General features: G+C 36.9%; 1 protein-coding gene across 6 annotated transcripts in view; it reads right to left on the reverse strand.

Moving 5' to 3' along the window:
- Positions 1 to 17,244, reverse strand: part of LOC106880977 (uncharacterized) — a 169,550-nt gene that overhangs the window by 8,604 nt on the left and 143,702 nt on the right. For 4 of the 6 annotated variants that reach the window (XM_089355598.1, XM_089355600.1, XM_089355599.1 and 1 more), the window contains 5 exons: positions 15,099 to 15,680; positions 6,722 to 6,873; positions 5,113 to 5,184; positions 3,410 to 3,543; positions 1,872 to 2,020 (listed from right to left, as the gene is read on the reverse strand). In XM_089355598.1, the coding sequence (XP_089211724.1) occupies positions 1,872 to 2,020; positions 3,410 to 3,543; positions 5,113 to 5,184; positions 6,722 to 6,873; positions 15,099 to 15,680 (1,089 nt within the window). The remainder of the gene's footprint in view (positions 1 to 1,871; positions 2,021 to 3,409; positions 3,544 to 5,112; positions 5,185 to 6,721; positions 6,874 to 15,098; positions 15,681 to 17,244) is intronic. The other 2 variants (XM_089355602.1, XM_089355603.1) reach the window with 1 other exon arrangement.

Here is a 17,244-nt window from a genome sequence, read left to right on the forward strand (position 1 = left end):
ATCCTTCTCATGTAACCTATCATCATAATTTCTACTTGAAAAACAACTAGTGTTAAGAATACGGTCACGAATATTAACAGAACCAGATATTAAATCATGCATAAGTAGATGCAAGACACTAGATGCCAGTTTAGAATCTATCTTAGGCTTTTGAAGATTAACAGAAGACTCCTTAGTCTCCACTTCAGGAATGAAGTGTAGTTGGTGAGGCACTGACTTCTGTTGATGGCTACTTGGATCTTCAACAATATTTGATGATAAAAGCTTAATTCTTTGTTCTGAAGGATTTTGTCCTTCAAAATATAAATAAATAAAATGATAATCAGTGATTATAAATTGATAAAATTCAAAATAAATGGGAAATTATTTTAAAAGAAGTTTTAAAATAATTTAATTAGAAATATTATAAATGAATGAATAAAGGAGTTTCAGTAAAAATTTACCATGTAATTAATTTTATGAAAATTGCTAAAAAAAATAAAAACATATTTTAGCAAAATTCAAAATTAAATAACATTATTATATTTGTTAGAAGATTAAAAAAAAAAAATTTTTCAAAACATGAGAAGAGTGCAGAAATCAAATAAATAAATAGTAATATTTTAGGAATAAATATGTGTAAATAATAACTAAATTTATCATCGATAACAATGGAAAAGCAGACAAAATGAAGACGAAGTTGAAAGTTATACTGTCTAAAATAGGGGGGTGGGGAAACTTGTTATAAGATAATTTGATTACAGAAAGAGGAGGAGGAGCTCCCAGGGGGCAGCCTGTCTTGAATTCCTCTGTTATTGCCTGGAGGATTATGATGAACAAGAGGGGGCTGAGCACCAATCCTTGGTGAACCCCTACTTGTAATCTGAATTCTCCACTGTACTCGTTTGCCCAACCTCACCTTACTGGTAGCGTCCCTGTACAAGGCTTGTACAGCTCTCACCAACCACTCGTCTATCCCTAGTTTCTGCATTGACCACCAGATAAGGGATCGGGGGACCCTGTCAAAAGCTTTCTCCAAGTCAACAAAAGCCAAGTACAGAGGTTTATCTTTGGCTGTGTATTCCTCCTGCAGTTGCCTTACCAGAAATATAGCATCATTGCTGCTGGCTATTCTTCATGGCAGTTGACACTACTAGGTTTGCTAGAATGGAAAAATATAATTGTTTTTGTTACAGACTTCATCATCATCCTTTAATGTCCATTTTCTATGATGGTATGAGTTTGATGGGTCAACAGGCTCCAATGAACCAGAGCCACACCAGAACCCAATATCAACTTTGATATTGAATAATTGGAGCATGAATGAGATGGGATGGAATGATAGTTGGCTTCTGAGAAATGCCAAGAAATCCAAATGGAAGGAACCTCCAGACAGGGAAGACCAAAGAAAACATGGAAAGAAGTAGCAAAGTTTCATCTTAAGATGTTGAATCTTTATGGCTGTTAGGAAGGGCACCCAGCTGTAGGAACCATGGAAAAGCTGACAATGGAGCTCAATGTAGCCTTAAGACTCACTGGAGCCTGTCAAACCATCCAACCTATGTCAGCATGGATGAAAGATTTAATTATCAACAGAAAAATAACATCAGCAACATATCTTAAGAATGAGAACAGTTTACTCCATTAGTCAAATAAAGGGTTGGGTTTGAAATTCCACCAGAACACCTGATGAAGGCTGGAGAGTACACCAGCCGAAATGTTGTGATAACAACAAACAAGAGGAAGACACTTATCTGTCCATTGCAAGGAATGTACAAAATTCCTCATCTCAAAAACATAGAATGGTATGGACAACAAATGTTAAATGATGATGATGAAATCTGTGCAAAAAATAAAATAAAATTAATGCAAAAATACATAAAAAAGCTCACCTGCTGCTGCTTTACTTTTACGGGTGACTTCCATGGCAAGCTCTTGTGTTATGGTTAACAGCTTCTCTCTGTTTTGTCTTTCTTTAGCAACGTATTCATGGAGACCATCTTTCATTTCTTCTGGAGCAGTTTTAGCCCATGAATGAACACTGGAAGAGAAACAAAAAAAAAAACAAAACAAAAAAAACATTATTACCAGTCATATTATTTCAGATAACCAATAAAAATTTATAGAAATTTTTATTCTTTTCTTTTCACTTTCAGAGAAAAATTTTTATTTCAAGTATTATTATTTTGCTAACAAAATTATTATTTCCTGAATGTATAATACTTGTCAAAAATACTTTCTGATGAATCAGTAAATTTCAAATGATAAACTACTTCAATAATTAGTTATCAAATGGTATCCATTACAACAATATTTTTTTTTCTTCAAATAATGGGCCTGTCAAAAAAGTACCCATAACATCACCATATAAAAAAAGCATCTGTGACAGAGCCAGGTAAAAACCAACCTTGCTGGTGCCACGTAAAAAGCACCCAGTACACTCTGTACAGTGGTTGGCACTAAGAAGGGCATCCAGCTGTAGTAATTCTCCCAAAACAGACAACTGGAGCCTGGTGTAGTGTTCTGGTTTGCCATCTCCTGTCAAACTGTCCAACCCATACCAGCAGGTTAAATAGACGTATGATGATGATGATGATGGACCTTAACTGGTAGTTTACAAGATTCTTGCAGTTCTATTTTTAAGACATGAGGAATTATTTACATTTGATGGATATTTGACCTCATCTTGTTTGTTGTTAATGTTTCGGCTGATATACTTTCCAGCCTTCATCATGTGCCTTGGGAAAATGCCGAACATGAGTTCTCATTCCTAAGGTCTTTTTCAATGTTATTATTATTATTATTATTATTATTATTATTATTATTATTATTATTATTCAGGTCACCACCTAGAATCGAACTCAGAATATTGGGGTTAGTAGTCTGTGCTCTTAACCACTACTACACCATATGCCCACGGACATCATCATCATCATCATTATCATAATAATAATAACATCAAAAAATACCTTAGGAATGAGAACCCAGGTTCGAAATTTCCCCAAGACACCTGATGAAAGCTGGAGGGTACATCAGCTGAAATGTTGTGTTAACAACAAACAAGATGAGGACAAATATCTGTGAAATAAGATTCTTGCAAATAACAACTTCACTGCACGGCTATGAGGTTTGAACCCACAACACAACACCAGCAACTTCTTCCACCAATGCTTTCAGGTCAACTAAATTTCCCCCAAAAGGCAAAACATATGAACCGAGATTGTTGAGAGTTGAAACAAAATACTGCAAAAATCAATCACTGAGTGACTAGAGACACAAATGTGACATCTCTAGCAATCAGCACTGACACCTATAAAGCACATTTTGTAAATTACAATTTAATTTCAAAATACCAAAGTACTTTGAAGAAGAAAAAAATTTAATTAAAAAAAAAAGATCCAATTAAAAGCAATATTCAGAAGACATTTACCTCTGTTCTGCGAGAACTTTCCTAATTCTTTCTGATTTTTCTCTCCGTTTTTTTTTCTCTTCTTCACTTAAATCTTCATCGTCAGAATCTGGCATGTAACGTTCGGGTATCAACACTTTTTCAGGCATCATTAACTGAAATTCATTTACAAAAATAGTAAAACGCTGTGACATTTAAGCAGAAAATGTTTTCTAAGTCATGCAAATAACATTTCACATATCTTCATTATAGACAAAAGAAAACAGACAAAAAAAAAAAAATGTATTATACACAAGAACATCAAGTTAGTAATTATAATAATACAAAATTCGGCTTGCAAAGACCTGTTGGGGCAAGCGAAAGTGAAATCGTGATGGCACCTGTGCCCAGCATCGCCTTTCTGGCACGTGTATAGACTTTCGAGCGAGATCGTTGCCAGTGCCGCTGGAATGGCTCCTGCGCAGGTGGCACGTAAAATACACCATTTTGAGCATGGCCGTTGCCAGTACCGCCTGACTGGCCTTCGTGCCGGTGGCACGTAAAAGCACCCACTACACTCTCAGAGTGGTTGGCGTTAGGAAGGGCATCCAGCTGCAGAAACTCTGCCAGATCAGATTGGAGCCTTGTGTAGCCATCTGGTTCACCAGTCCTCAGTCAAATCGTCCAACCCATGCTAGCATGGAAAGCGGATGTTAAATGATGATGTTGATGATGATGAAGATAATTAAATACCCAAGGATTAATATCATTAGGTTTCCCCTATATTTAACAAGTATTTGCTCATGTGTGCTTAGATCCATCCATCAAGGTAAACGTGGTTGAACATAAAAGCTTCATTACGAAACTGTATGGAAGATATTAGTGGTAAAACATTGTCATTATCATTGTTTAACATCTACTTTTCCATGCTTGAATGGGTCGGATGGAATTCGTTGAGGCAGATTTTCTAAGGCTGGATAATCTTCTTGTCACTAACCCTTCCCTGTTTCCAAGCAAGGTAATAAATCCTCCATGGCCAGAGATATGCTTTTCATGAAAGACAGGAAATGAACAACGCCGCTTGTGTGACAATGATACTCGTTTATAACCATTATGAGATGTCAAAACAAAGGTATGCACACACACACACACACACACAGGTGTGTGTACACACATGATGTGCCTCTTTCAGTTTCCATCAATCAAATCTATTCATAAGGATTTGGCTGGCCCATAAGTGCAGGAATAAAATTTGATTTGGCAGGTGAAAACCCAGGTGCAAAATATTTTTTTTACAAACAAGGATAATTTTTTACAATCTTAATGCAAAAACAAATACAGGTATAATAATAATAATAATAATAATAATAATAATAATTATTATTATTATTATATTTGTAGATCAATCAAACCAGATAAATCAATAATGGAAAACTAGTGTTTCAAATCAGTTCAAAAATGTTTCTATGCTCATTCGTTTTGACAATGAAGTCTTTCAGGAGAATTTTCAAAGCATTTTCTTTGTCCCCGCCCCCAAATTTTAGGGGCTGCACTCACACTCCCTGCACCTGAGACGATGATAGAAGAAGACACTTGCTGAAAGTGCCACATTGTAGAACTGAAACCAGAGATTCCATGACTGGGAAATAAGCTTCTCAACCGCCCAGCCTCACTTGTATCTAGTTCTCTTCATTAAAAAATCAAAAACAAAAAAAAAATAACCACAATCATAATGAGAAACCTACTTCTCTGTCAATAGTCAGTTCATCAAATTTATCAAGAGTTGAACTCTGTATAATATCAGGCATGTTGTACATCTGCAAAAATAAAAAAAATATTAAAAAAAAGAAAAAGATGTGAATACATTTGTACATGTAATAATTAATTTATTTGAAGAACTGGTGAAGGCATAATATTGATCTCTATGAATAAGGGCACAAATTTGTAGGGAGACAAGGTAGTGAATCGTAGTAACCCTGGCAAGATAAAACTTTCAAAGACACAAACTAAATACCACAAAATATTTCACCAGTTCACCAGGTGAATTTTGGGGGAGGGGGTCAGTCTGTTATATCTACCTCAGTGCATAACTGGTACTTAATTTATCAACCCTGAATGGATGAAAGGCAGAGCTGACCTCAGCAGAATTTGAACTCAGAACGTAAAGACAGACAAAATCCCACTAAGCATTTCACCTGGCGTGCTAATGTTCCTTATTTCTTTACTGCCCACAAGGGGCTACACACAGAGGGGACAAACAAGGAGAGACAAAGTGATTAAGTCAATTGCATCGACCCCAGTGCATAACTGGTACTTAATTTACTGCCCCCGAAAGGATGAAAGGCAAAGTCGACCTTGGCGGAATTTGAACTCAGAACGTAAAGACAGACAAAATCCCGCTAAGCATTTCACCCGGCGTGCTAACATTTCTGCCAACTCGCTGCCTTGATGGCTACTCTTTCTGCCGCCAATCAACTGCTCTGTATTTTTATGATTACAAATGCAATCAGAATCGTTAAGATCTTTAGTGTGAACCGGACATGTATTCCTAATCACCACCATTTAATTTCCATCTTCCATGCTGGCATGGGTTGGCCGATTCAACAGAAGATGGAAAGCCAGAGGAGTGCATCAACCTCCAATGTCTTCTTTGGTATGATTTCTATGCTAGATACTCCTCCTAGCACCAACCATTTTGCAGAATGGAATGGGTACTTTTATCTGTGGTTCCAGGATGCCCACCTCAACTGAAGGAGGAGAAGAACTTAGGAAAATGGTTTTATGCCAGGTGATAATAGGGAGATAGGAACAGGTGTCTTGTTGTAGGGGAGTTACATGGCCACCCCAGTTGGAAATGTAAGATGGTGGTGAAGAAGAAGTGTCAGGGCATACCATCTAGCTACAAAAACTTCCCACCAAAAAGAAAATATTCTAGCAGATTCTAAATTAAGCAAAAGGAAACAAAAACTTCTTCATTGCAATGAAATATCTATCTTATCGTTTTTATTTGTTTGAGCTATTAGACTGTGGCCATGCTGGAGTACTGCCTTGAAAGAGTTAGTCAAATCAACCTTAGTATGATTGCTGTTTCATTTTTTTTTAAGTCTGGTACTTATTTTATCATTCTCTATTTGTTGAAGTGCTAAGTTAGAGGAACACCAAAAAAACCCCAACACTGTCAAGTGATGCTGGGGGACAAAAACAAACAAAAAAATAAACATAGGTACTGGGGTTGATTTGTTTGATAAAAACCCTTCAAGGTGATGCCCCAGTATGGCCACAGTCCAATGACTGAAACAAATGAAAGATAAACTATGAATCTAAATGACGAAAAGAAACTAAGAACCAACTCACCAGAGAGGAACCAATAATAAGGTCTCCAGCAGCAGAATTAAGGGAAGATTTCTGTTCAAGAGCATGCTCCAGTTTAATTGGTTCGCTACTTGAAATCGTAAGATAACGAGCTCGTCCACGGGGTGACCTTTTAAGTTTGGAGTCAGGTGAAGCTGGAAAAAGGTAAAGAGTCAAAATTAGACAACGAAAGCAAAGAGACGGAATAGGTTTAGTGAAATTATGTCACTAGCAGTTGTTCAATCAGCCACCAACGCAGAGACAGATGCTAAATATATATGAAGCTGGCAACACCAATGATTGCAGCTGCAACAGTTAAGGCAAACACAGATTGCATTAGTTGATGTGTCTTTTTTATGGAGATGAAAGATGACACCAATTAGAAAGTTGTTTCGATGATGAAGCTACATACGAAATGTGCAGTGTGGACAGAGGCATTAAAAGCAGAGCAAAAAAAAAAAATGAAAGTAAAGGTAGAAAGCATCACACTGAAATATCAAGTTTCTAGCAACTGAGCAACAATAATAATAAAAATAATAATGATAATAATGATACAAATAATGTTGTGCATGAAGGAAATGAACTAAAAATAACGACCTGCATCACGTGGGGATGGAAAAAGAAAAGATGAAAGACCCCAGAAGAAAAGCCAGGGAAAACAAAACTACTCACATGGTGGTTTATCATTATAGAGTCGGTTCATCTGAATGTTAAGGGAATAAAATAAAATAACTAGGTATATATATGGAGATATATGCATATGCAGAGATGTATTTTCTTTCAATGTTTTATACTAGGAACAAGTGGAACTAAATTTGGAATTGCAAGACGAAAATTCTGTTGTTTTATAAATGCCCATGGAACTAATATCAATATATACATGCACGTGTGTGTGGGGGGGGGGGGGGGGGCAAGAGGAGTTATATAAACATCTCCATTAGCTTAGAGTTAAGGCTTCCTTGGAGCCGTTAAGATGTCTCTGAGGAAGCTAAGATACAGAAGCACTCAGCTCTGAGTGCACATCCTCTTATAGCAAAAACAACTGTAAGCTAATGAAGTTGATTATCTGACACCTGTTCCTTTGTTATTCATTAATTAATACTACACTCTGTACTCACCTAATGCTCTACTTTAAAGCATAAATATACTGAGTTTTAACAACTGGTTATTACTGCCATCATCATCATCATCAATTATTGTCTATTGTCCATGCTGGCATGGGTTGGACAGTTTGACCAGAGCTGGCAAGCTGGGGAGCTGGACCAGACTGCAGTGTGATTTGGCATGGTTTCTACAGCTGGATGTCCTTCCTAATGCCAACTACTTTACAGAGTGTGCTGGGTACTTTTTACATGGCACCATACAGGTACTTTTACATGATTATACTAAGGTGAACTCTCCATCTCTCCTATACACACACACACACCTCAAATGAATGCATGTCTACATGTAGAGGCAACTGAAACGCGTGTACACATATATGTGGAAAATTTGGAAAAGAAAGACTTATTCTGACTGTGTTATGTAAGGTTTGTATCAAAGAGACAGGAAAGCTCAATGTTATTAATATTTATTAGACTGCATCTAAATTCAACAACTTTGAATCGACAGAGTAACAATTAGGAGTAAATGTTATAACTCAAAGCAACAGCACGTTTTGATTTAGACAAATATCAACATTAAAACAATATCTTTTAGTTATTAATTACACAATGTCATTAAGCAACTTTTTAAAAGTTTTGGCATTGTATGAATGAAGATAATAACATGTTGCTCAATCAAATATTAATTAACAAATACAAAATATAGACAAGCATATCTATTTTAGCAGAAGCAACAACAAACACTAAAATGAGCATAGTGTAGTAGCTGGACATACGTAACATAACATAGAGCTTATGAATTCATTCTATGGAAGAATTAGAACAAACAGAAAGAACATAATCCTTCGTTTGTCAGAGCCTAATTTTCACTCTAAAAAAACTAGCAAATATTTTAACCCTTTCGTTACCAACCTGGCTGAAACCAGCTCTGGCTGAAACCAGCTCTGGCTCTGTAGTACAAATGTCTTGTTTTCATAAGTTTTGAATCAAAATCTTCCACCAAACCTTAGTCACAATTTATGTTCCTAACACTAGCTGAATGATAACTAAGTTATTTTACTAAATTCTTTGTTATATTTAAAATAATTGAAAGAAATACAGAGCATCTAAAAAAAAATACAGTAACAAAAGGGTTAAAGTCTAATATATTCTTATAGAAAATGTATTACACAACTAAAGTTTTGCTAATCATATCAGAAAGAAATGGAGAGCAAGTTTATTTTTTTTCTTCTGTTTATGGAATTAATTTAAAATAATCTTTCTTCATCTAAATAATATAAAATAATATTGAAATCATTTAACACCCATTTTCTATACAGGAATGGATCAAACAGTTTGACAGGACCGAGTGAGTTGCAAGGCTGCAGCAAGCTCCAATGTCAGCTTCGACATAGTTTCTAAGGCTGGATGTCTTTCCTAACACCAACCATGTTACAATGTGTAATGGGTGCTTTTTTCATGCCACCCATACTAGTGAGGTCACCAAGTGACTTGCAAGACAGGAAAAGAAGAGGAAAAAGCCCCACCCCCGAATTAAATGAGGTGAGGAGTATTTGAGGGGTGGAGGGGCTTAATGCCAGGTGTTGAAGGCTAAAGTATGACAGAAGCTACAAGCACAGGTCTCTTGTTATAGGGAAGATATATGGCCACCCCAACATTACATAAAACTTGATGGGAGTAGCTGGAAGAGGAATAAAAAATGGTAGTGGTGGGAGTGCCAGAGCAAACTGCCAAGGTTCATGAAGGTGAGCATGAGGGAGAATATGGACAGTGGATTGGAGAGTGGGGTGTAGTTTCAATTAAAAAACTATCAGAAGAGTTATTCCGCAGCCATTTCTGTGGATCACTTAATGGTTTTTGGTATTTTTCATAAAATAAAGACAAATCATTTATAAAGTATAGAACCGCTCATTACATTAAAAAAAAAAAAAAAAAAAAAAAATCCTGTAAAACCAGGCATTAGCTCAACAGATGGATTGATCACCAACCGGATTAAGATTATTAAACCAACCTTATGTCATTTTTCTGATCACAAAAACATGCTTAGTTTATGAGAGAATTTTCCCAACAGATGCAAATTTATTCTTTAATGATAGTCCCATAAAATAAAACATTTCACACTCACAGCAACAAACAGCCTTAATACATGAACCAACAAAGAATTCCCGACATGATTAGCCAGCCTGCTAGAAATAGCAATCAAATCTGCTTCAAACCAATCCCAACAGTCTTTTAAAAAACAAAAAAATGGACATATTGAATAATGTAGTCTGGGATACATTCGTCATCCTTTAATGTCTGTTTTCCATCCTGGCATGGATTGGATGGTTTGACAGGGTCAAACGAGCTGCAGAGCTGCATCAGGTCCCCAAAGTCAACTTTGTTATGGTTTCTTTGGCTGGATACCCTCCAGGACACCAACCATTTTACAGTGTGTGAATGGGTGAATTCTGTTCATGGCACCAACACTATGAGATCACCAAGTAACTAGCAAGACAAAATAAAGGGGAAAGGAAAAAAATACCCTTGATTGAGTGAGGGTCTATTAGGGAGAGGATGAGGTGGAGGCTTTATGTCAGCTGTTGAAGGCTAAAGTATGATAGAGGGACAAGCACAGGTGTCTTGCCGTAGAGGCAATACATGGCTACCCCACATTATATAGAGAGGTGAGTGAGAGTATCAGGACAGAAGATGGTGGTGAGAGGGTGCCAGAGCAAACCCTGAAGGAACAAGGGGGTGAGCAGTAGAGAAGGACAGTGGAGGAGAGGGTGGGTAGTTTCAATCATGACATTATTACAAAGTTGCAAGTTATGCCAGACATTGAGAGGCTAAGGTATGAGGGAGTGAGAAGCAGAGTTGTTTTGCTGCAGAGGGGGTACATGGCTACCCTGCATTTTGTGGGGGTGGGGGGAGAGTAGATGGAAGGGAGATAAAGAGGTGAATGTCAGGGTACCAAAGCATACTCTCAAAGTACAAAAGGTGACAGTCATCATCATCATCATCATCATCATCACAATTGTTTAACGTCTGCTTTCCATGCTGGCATGGGTTGGATGGTTCGACCGGGGTCTGAGAAGCCAGAAGGCTGCACCAGGCTCCAATCTGATCTGGCAAGGTTTCTACAGCTGGATGTCCTTCCTAATGCCAACCACTCCAAGAGTGTAGTGGGTGCTTTTTATGTGCCACCAGCATAAAGGCCAGTCAGGCGGTACTGGCATCGGTCACGCTTGAATGGTGCTTTTTATGTGCCACCAGCATAAAGGCCAGTCAGGCGGTACTGGCATCAGCCACACTTGAATGGTGCTTTTTATGTGCCACCAGCATGGGAGCTAGTCAGGCGTCACTGGCAACAACCACGCTCAAATGGTGCTTTTTATGTGTCACCTGCACGGGACCAGTCAGACAGCACAAAAAAAAAAAAAAAGATGGGAGAGTCAAAATTGGAGTGTCTAAATACAGGTTAGCTCAATCAAGGTTGACTTAGGATGAAACATTAGTAAAAACCTTAAATAAAAGTTTTTAAACATTGAAAAACTGCTTAATTTATGCTTATGAAATTTTTATATTTACCTTCAATTTCCGAAGAACTGTAGAGGAATCTGATTCCACAAACACACACACACACACACACAATTCTTCCTCATTGCATATCAACATTTATTCTCTTATTCTCACCTGGTTTCAAAGGTGTTGAGAAATACTGGCAAACTGATATCAGATTGATATGAAAAACAGATAATTGCAATAAACCACAATTTCAAATAGATCTGCTCCTGAAGCAGCTAATTGTTTTTGTATGTTTTGTTTTGTTTTGTTGTGTTTTTTTTTAACACTAAACGGTATGGAATTGAATTACATTCTTTAATTAGCTGTAAGATAGTTTTAAGCAAGATTAAATATTAATGGTTTTTAGTAGCAATAAAAGACAAAGCAGTTGCATACATCAGTAAGCTGAAAAGCATTTGGTGCTTCCTTCAATCAAATATTAGCAATACAGTCAAACAGAAAGCACCAGAAAATACTAATAATTATCTAACAGGTAAACAGGTAATTTACATCTATTATTATTATCATTATTATTATTATTATTGAAGGCAGCAAGCTGGCAGAAACGTTAGCACGCCAGGCGAACTGCTTAGCAGTATTTCGTCTGTCTTCACGTTCTGAGTTCAAATACTGCTGCGGTTGACTTTGCCTTTCATCCTTTCAAGGTCAATAAATTAAGTACTAGTTGTGTACTGGAGTCGATCTAATCGACTGGCCTCCTCCCCCAAAATTTCGGGCCTTGCGCCAAGAGTAGAAAAGATTATTATTATTGAAGGCGGCGAGATGGCAAAATGCCTAGCAATATTTCACCTGTCACTATGTTCTGAGTTCAAATTCCACCGGGGGTCGACTTTACCTTTCATCCTTTTGGGGTTAATTAAATAAGTATCAGTTACATACTGGGATCGATCTAAATCGACTATAGCTCTATTCCTCAAAATTTCAGGCCTTGTGCCTTTCGTAGAAAGGATTATTATTATTATTATTATTATTATTATTTTCATTATTATTGAAAGTGTTGCACAGTATCCAATATTGTGATGCTGCAGGTTGTGGATATTGTGTAGATCAAGGATTTGTGCTGTCTGTCGAGTCACAACAAGGACCTTTATTATTATTGTCATTATTATTGTCATTATTATTGTTATTATTATTAAGGTGGCGAGCTGGCAGAAACGTTAGCACGTCAGGTGAAATGCTTAGCGGTATTTTGTCTGCCGCTGTGTTCTGAGTTCAAATTCCGCCATGGTCGACTTTGCCTTTCATCCTTTCAGGGTCAACAAATTAAGTACCAGTTGCGTATTGGGATCGATGTAATCGATTCATCCCCTCCCCCAAAATTGCTACCCTTGTGGCAAAATTTGAAACTATTATTATTATTATTATTATTATTATTATTATGGGGGTGAGCTGGCAGAATAGTTAGCATGCTGGGAAATATGCTTAGCAGCAATTCATACATCTACATTCTGAGTTCAAATTCCACCAAGGTCAATTTTGCGTTTCATCCTCTTGGGGTCAGTAAATTAACTAACCAGTTGGACACTGGGGTTGATGCAATCAAGTTACCCCCTCCTCCAAACTTGCTGGCCTTGTGTTGAAATTTGAAACCATTATTATTACTTTTAACAACAATGTGGCTGTGGATAATTAATTCAACTGACAAAGAACCAAGATTATGAGGTTTTAGTTTTCTTTTACTAGTTTCCACTCAATGGCTGCAGTCATGCTGGAGCACCTGACAATAACATGACAATGACCCTAGTCTCTATAATATAATAAATACTCTGCCAGCACTGAGCAGGTAGAATCGTTAGCACGCCGGGCGAAATGCTTATCGGTATTTTGTCTGCCGTTACGTTCTGAGTTCAAATTCTGCCAAGGTCGACTTTGCCTTTCATCCTTTCAGGGTCGATAAAATAAGTACCAGTTACGCACTGGGATCAATGTAATCGACTTAATCTCTATGTCTGTCCTTGTTTGTCCCCTCTATGTTTAGCCCCCTGTGGGCAATAAAGAAATATAGTAAACATTCCTTATGGAGTTTCATCCAACCATAGGTAACAGCTTGAAAAAGTTGATGACGGCTGTGAAAGGGTGACATCTTAATAGTAGCAGGGGATTTTAATGGCTGAGACAAGACACATTAGAATGGAGGACACTTACAGCCATTGGAATGAGAGGAAATAAAGGAAGGGTGGCTGTGTACAGGATGGGAGAGGTAGCAGAAAGAGTCTCTTGCTGGTTATTGAGCAAGAGAAAGGAGTTAAGCTGGAAGCCATGAGGAGATGATGGGTAGGGATTTGGTCACCTCTGCTGACCCACCAACAGGAGGGTGCTACAGCTCAGGGTTAAAATACCTGATGATCACCAGATACCCTCTGATAACATCAGTTCCTCCTGGTCTAAGCTCCTTTCACTTTGCTGAATGGAAAAGGAGCACCTTCTAGGTGCTATCAATAATATATATTAACATCAATACTGTGAGAGGTAATATTTCTCTCTACCTAAACATGGGTGTTCTGTTAGAACAAACTATACTGCAGCAGTTAGCATGAGAGACACTCTCATATTGGTGCAAAATGCACTCTCGTTTTCTCCACTAGTGACATAAACGAGAGTACATTTTGCACCAAAAGCCCCATATGAGAAATATGGTAAATACCATAGTTAAGTTTATTCTAACACGTTTAAGTGGAGATAAATATTACTGCTCATTATCAATAATGTAACTGATTGAAGTGGTGGGGAACGGGGGGAGGTACAGCTATGAAATGATATAAAAAGGACATGGGATTCATCAAGCTTTATAATCCAACTGAATTTACTACTTGTAATACAACTTCAAGGTAACGAGCTGGTGGATTCATTAGCACATTGGACAAAATACTTAGCAACGTTTCTCCTGGCTCTGTGTTCTGAGTTTGAAATCCTGCTCAGGTCGAATTTGCATCTCATCTATTTAGGGTTGATAAAATAAAGTACCAGTCAATTACTGGGAGTCAATGTAGCAGTCTTACCCCCTCCCCTCGAAATTGTTGGCCTTAAAATCCGCAACAAACCAGCGTCCCCATTCAGGGAAAATGTTGTGATCTTGGTAACTTATGTGCCATGGAAATCGGATAACCAACCATACGAGTCCTAAGGACTAAGAAAAATATATAAAGGCGGTGCTCCAGCATGGCTGCAGTCAAATGACTGAAACAAGTACAAGAGTACAAAAAACATACAAACTTCAGACAGCCAACTGGTTATGTGTTGCACTCAAATGAGACAGAGCGAAATCATTTTTTTTTTTATGAGTGAGAAAGAGAATTGGGAATATTTAGTTCAGAGAAATGTGGTCCCTAACATATGGACAAACTTCTCTATCTAAGGGAACTCAAACAGATTTTTAAAAATGTAAATCTCACCATCATTATTTGCTCGATGCCATAATTACTATAATTATTAAAAGACTTTCTTTAAGGAGATAATGTTTTTTTTTTAAATATGAAAACCTCAACTGGATTAAATAAACTTTGAGATGAATGTTTAAAGACAGAATGGCATTCCAAAGCAGGTTTAATTGAAATTTAAATTGCAGCATAGAAAATAAATATGAAGCAGTAACTAAGGTTGCAAGAAACTAAATTGTTCTTAAAAGGTAGATAAAAAGTAAAGGTCTATGTTTAATTTAAATGCAAGGCAATTTTCAGGCAATGATGTGAATCAATACTTATTATGCATACCTGTACCCCAAGGGGTTGGTGTATTAAAATCAGTAGCCTGCATAGTACTGGATGACGTAGACTGAGATACCAAAGACCTACTGATACTAGTGAATGATTTGTTGGCATTTTTTGGCAACAACGTTTCTACAGGGACTTCCTTGTTTGAAGAAGGTGATGGGCCCTCATAAGGCACAAATGGTTTGGGCCCAAGCAAACGCTGAGGTAAGGAAGGTAGAGATGAACGCCTCTGGATATTCTCAGGCTTAGAGGAATTAACAGAAGAATTGGTAGGAACAGCATGGGAGACAGTAGTAGTGGTTTCTACTAAAGGTGTGTCAAAATTATTTGATGGTAATGGAGGTGGATGAGATGAGAGATCATCATTTGAAAGATTGTTATTGGAAACGGAAGTTTCTGGAGGCAAAGATGGTGGTGATAATGATTGGTCTCCAAGAAGAGATAACATTAATGGCTGAGATGTTGGGGGATAGGTTGGTTGTTGCTCACTGGAATTAGATGCAACATGTGAATTTAAAGGTGTTTCATTGGAACTTTGGAGATCAAAGTATTCAGGTGGGAGGTTTTGCTTCCAAAGTTCATCTGAAAAACAAATATTCAAAAAAAAAGAAAAGAACTCTAAAATGAGAGGAATGACTTCAGTTAATCCTTTTTATTTATTTTATTTATTTATTTTCTCTTCAAAGTAGGTTAAGTGAAAACTAAACATAAGTTTAAGCAACAAATTACACTTGGATACTTACTTCAATGAAAAATTAAACCCCCACCTCTACAACCACCGAATTTTGGTGGCAGTAAGATTATCGGGAATTAATAATAAGATGTAAGGTATTACCAGTAAAATAACTATTTCATGAAATATTTCATTCAGGGTATTTTGTTTTCTTATTTGGTTTGTGAAATTCTTGATGTGAATATGTTGAAACTGATTCTGTTGTCTCTTGAGAAGGCCATTATGCCAACAAACACACACTGGTTCTTTTTCAGTTCTTTCAATATCATTTGTCAATTGGTTCACCATTTAACTAAATAACTGTTTGATTACTGGTTTAATCAATCAATCAGATTTGTCAAAATGCTTTCATCATCATTAGGAAACCTTATCAATGACATGCCCTCTTTACTCTAGATCAGCTTTTGAAACAATAAAAAGACTTTGACAAACTTAGTTGACAGACAAACTGAGAAAGCAAATCAAACAATTGGTTAATTGGTTTAAACAGTTAGCCAATTGAAATTAAATAATAAAGCAGTGAAACAGAACCAGTGTGTGTGCTTAGTAATGGCATAATGACCCACCCAAGATAGAAAATTATGTTACAGTGTAGCTAACATCAGAAGAATTTTATACACTTTCAAGACACACACAAAACAATAAATAGCACATAAATATTGAAAAGCAACTTTTTCCATCAAAAAGTGTTTTTATATACTATTATTTACAGCTTTCTCTGTCCAATTTAGAGTGGTTTACTTCTCAATAAAATAATGGAATAAGATGAGATTGTCCAGGAAACTGTCCTTCTCAGCCAAACTTCTTATTGGTTATATCACATTCTCTGATATTTCCATTTTCAGTTATTAAATAATAATAATTCAGACTATTTTCCAAAGCAATATTTCTAGAATCATATACATTATTTACATTTGATGGATATTTGTCCTCATCTTGTTTGTTGTTAACACATTTCGGCTGATATACCCTCCGGCCTCCTTCAGATGTTCTGGGGAAATTTAGAACCTGGGTTTTCATTCCAAAGGTATTTTTCAATGTTATTATTATTATGCAGGCCACTGCCTGGAATCGAACTCGGAATCTTGGGGTTAGTAGCCTGCGCTCTTAACCACTATGCCATATGCTCGTGGGCAATTATGGAGTGAATTTTAAGAAAATATTAGATTTATAAGCCCTAAAATTCACTCCATAATTGCCCACAGGCATATGGTGCAGTGGTTAAGAGCATGGGCCACTAACCCCAAGATTCCAAGTTCAATTCCAGGCTGTGACCTGAATAATAACATCGAAATATACCTCAGGAATGAGAATGCAGGTTTGAAATTTCCCCAGGACACCTGAAGAATGCTGGAGAGTATATCAACTGAAACGTTGTGTTAACAACATACAAGATGAGGACAAATATCCAGC

This window comes from Octopus bimaculoides, chromosome 7 (genome assembly GCF_046866305.1).
Source record: "Octopus bimaculoides isolate indiv1 chromosome 7, ASM4686630v1, whole genome shotgun sequence".
NCBI classification, from domain to species: Eukaryota; Metazoa; Mollusca; class Cephalopoda; order Octopoda; family Octopodidae; genus Octopus; species Octopus bimaculoides.